The 690-nt window shown below is 39.4% G+C and overlaps 1 protein-coding gene across 1 annotated transcript in view; it reads left to right on the forward strand.

Annotated features, from left to right (window-relative positions):
* The window catches only part of LOC104911035 (transient receptor potential cation channel subfamily M member 5-like), a 6586-nt gene that overhangs the window by 3899 nt on the left and 1997 nt on the right, over positions 1-690 (forward strand). The window contains exon 4 of the mRNA XM_031553370.1: positions 295-427. Within this exon, the coding sequence (XP_031409230.1) occupies positions 295-427 (133 nt within the window). The remainder of the gene's footprint in view (positions 1-294; positions 428-690) is intronic.

A 690-nucleotide genomic window follows, 5' to 3' on the forward strand; every position in this document is an offset into this window, starting at 1 on the left:
TTTTTTTGCAAGCCCTTTTAGTCAAAATAATCCTTTTCCTTGTTTATCCCTTAGTGTCGCCTTGAAGCCAAGCCAAGCAAATCAGTGTCCCTCTATATTGTGGTCATTTCTCACCAACGTACAGATAGTGTTACATTCTTCTGACAGCTGTAATGACCTTGACATAAGCAACCACAAGCCTGAAGCACTTGCCTTTTCCTAACTCGACAATGCCTGGAAACTGGGTGCAATATTTGAGAACAGATTTCTCAGTAGTACTTGCTGAGACCTGATATTCTTTCATTTGTTCTTCAGGATGCTCAACTCGACTTTTCAAGCTGGCCGCACAATCCTCGCCATTGATTTTATGGTGTTTACACTTAGACTTATACACATTTTTGCAATTCACAGACAACTTGGACCAAAGATCATAATTGTGGAGAGGATGGTAAGCGCAGTCTCTCTCAAATACTTCTACTTGCTAAAAAAAACTGTGGCCAAAAAAATCTTCTCCTTACAAAGGAAGTTTGTGTGTCTTTATGTTTTTAAGGTCTGTAATTTTGCATGCAATGCAAAATTTGCCTTACCTACCATGAAAATTAGAGGCAGTAAGTTTGAAACAGATCCTTCTGAAGAGCTCTCTAGTGTATTAGGTTTGGCCCCAGTACACAATCCTCGTTCTTATCTAATCGTTTACCCTTTGGTCTCTCA

This window comes from Meleagris gallopavo, chromosome 5 (genome assembly GCF_000146605.3).
Source record: "Meleagris gallopavo isolate NT-WF06-2002-E0010 breed Aviagen turkey brand Nicholas breeding stock chromosome 5, Turkey_5.1, whole genome shotgun sequence".
Lineage (NCBI taxonomy): Eukaryota > Metazoa > Chordata > Aves > Galliformes > Phasianidae > Meleagris > Meleagris gallopavo.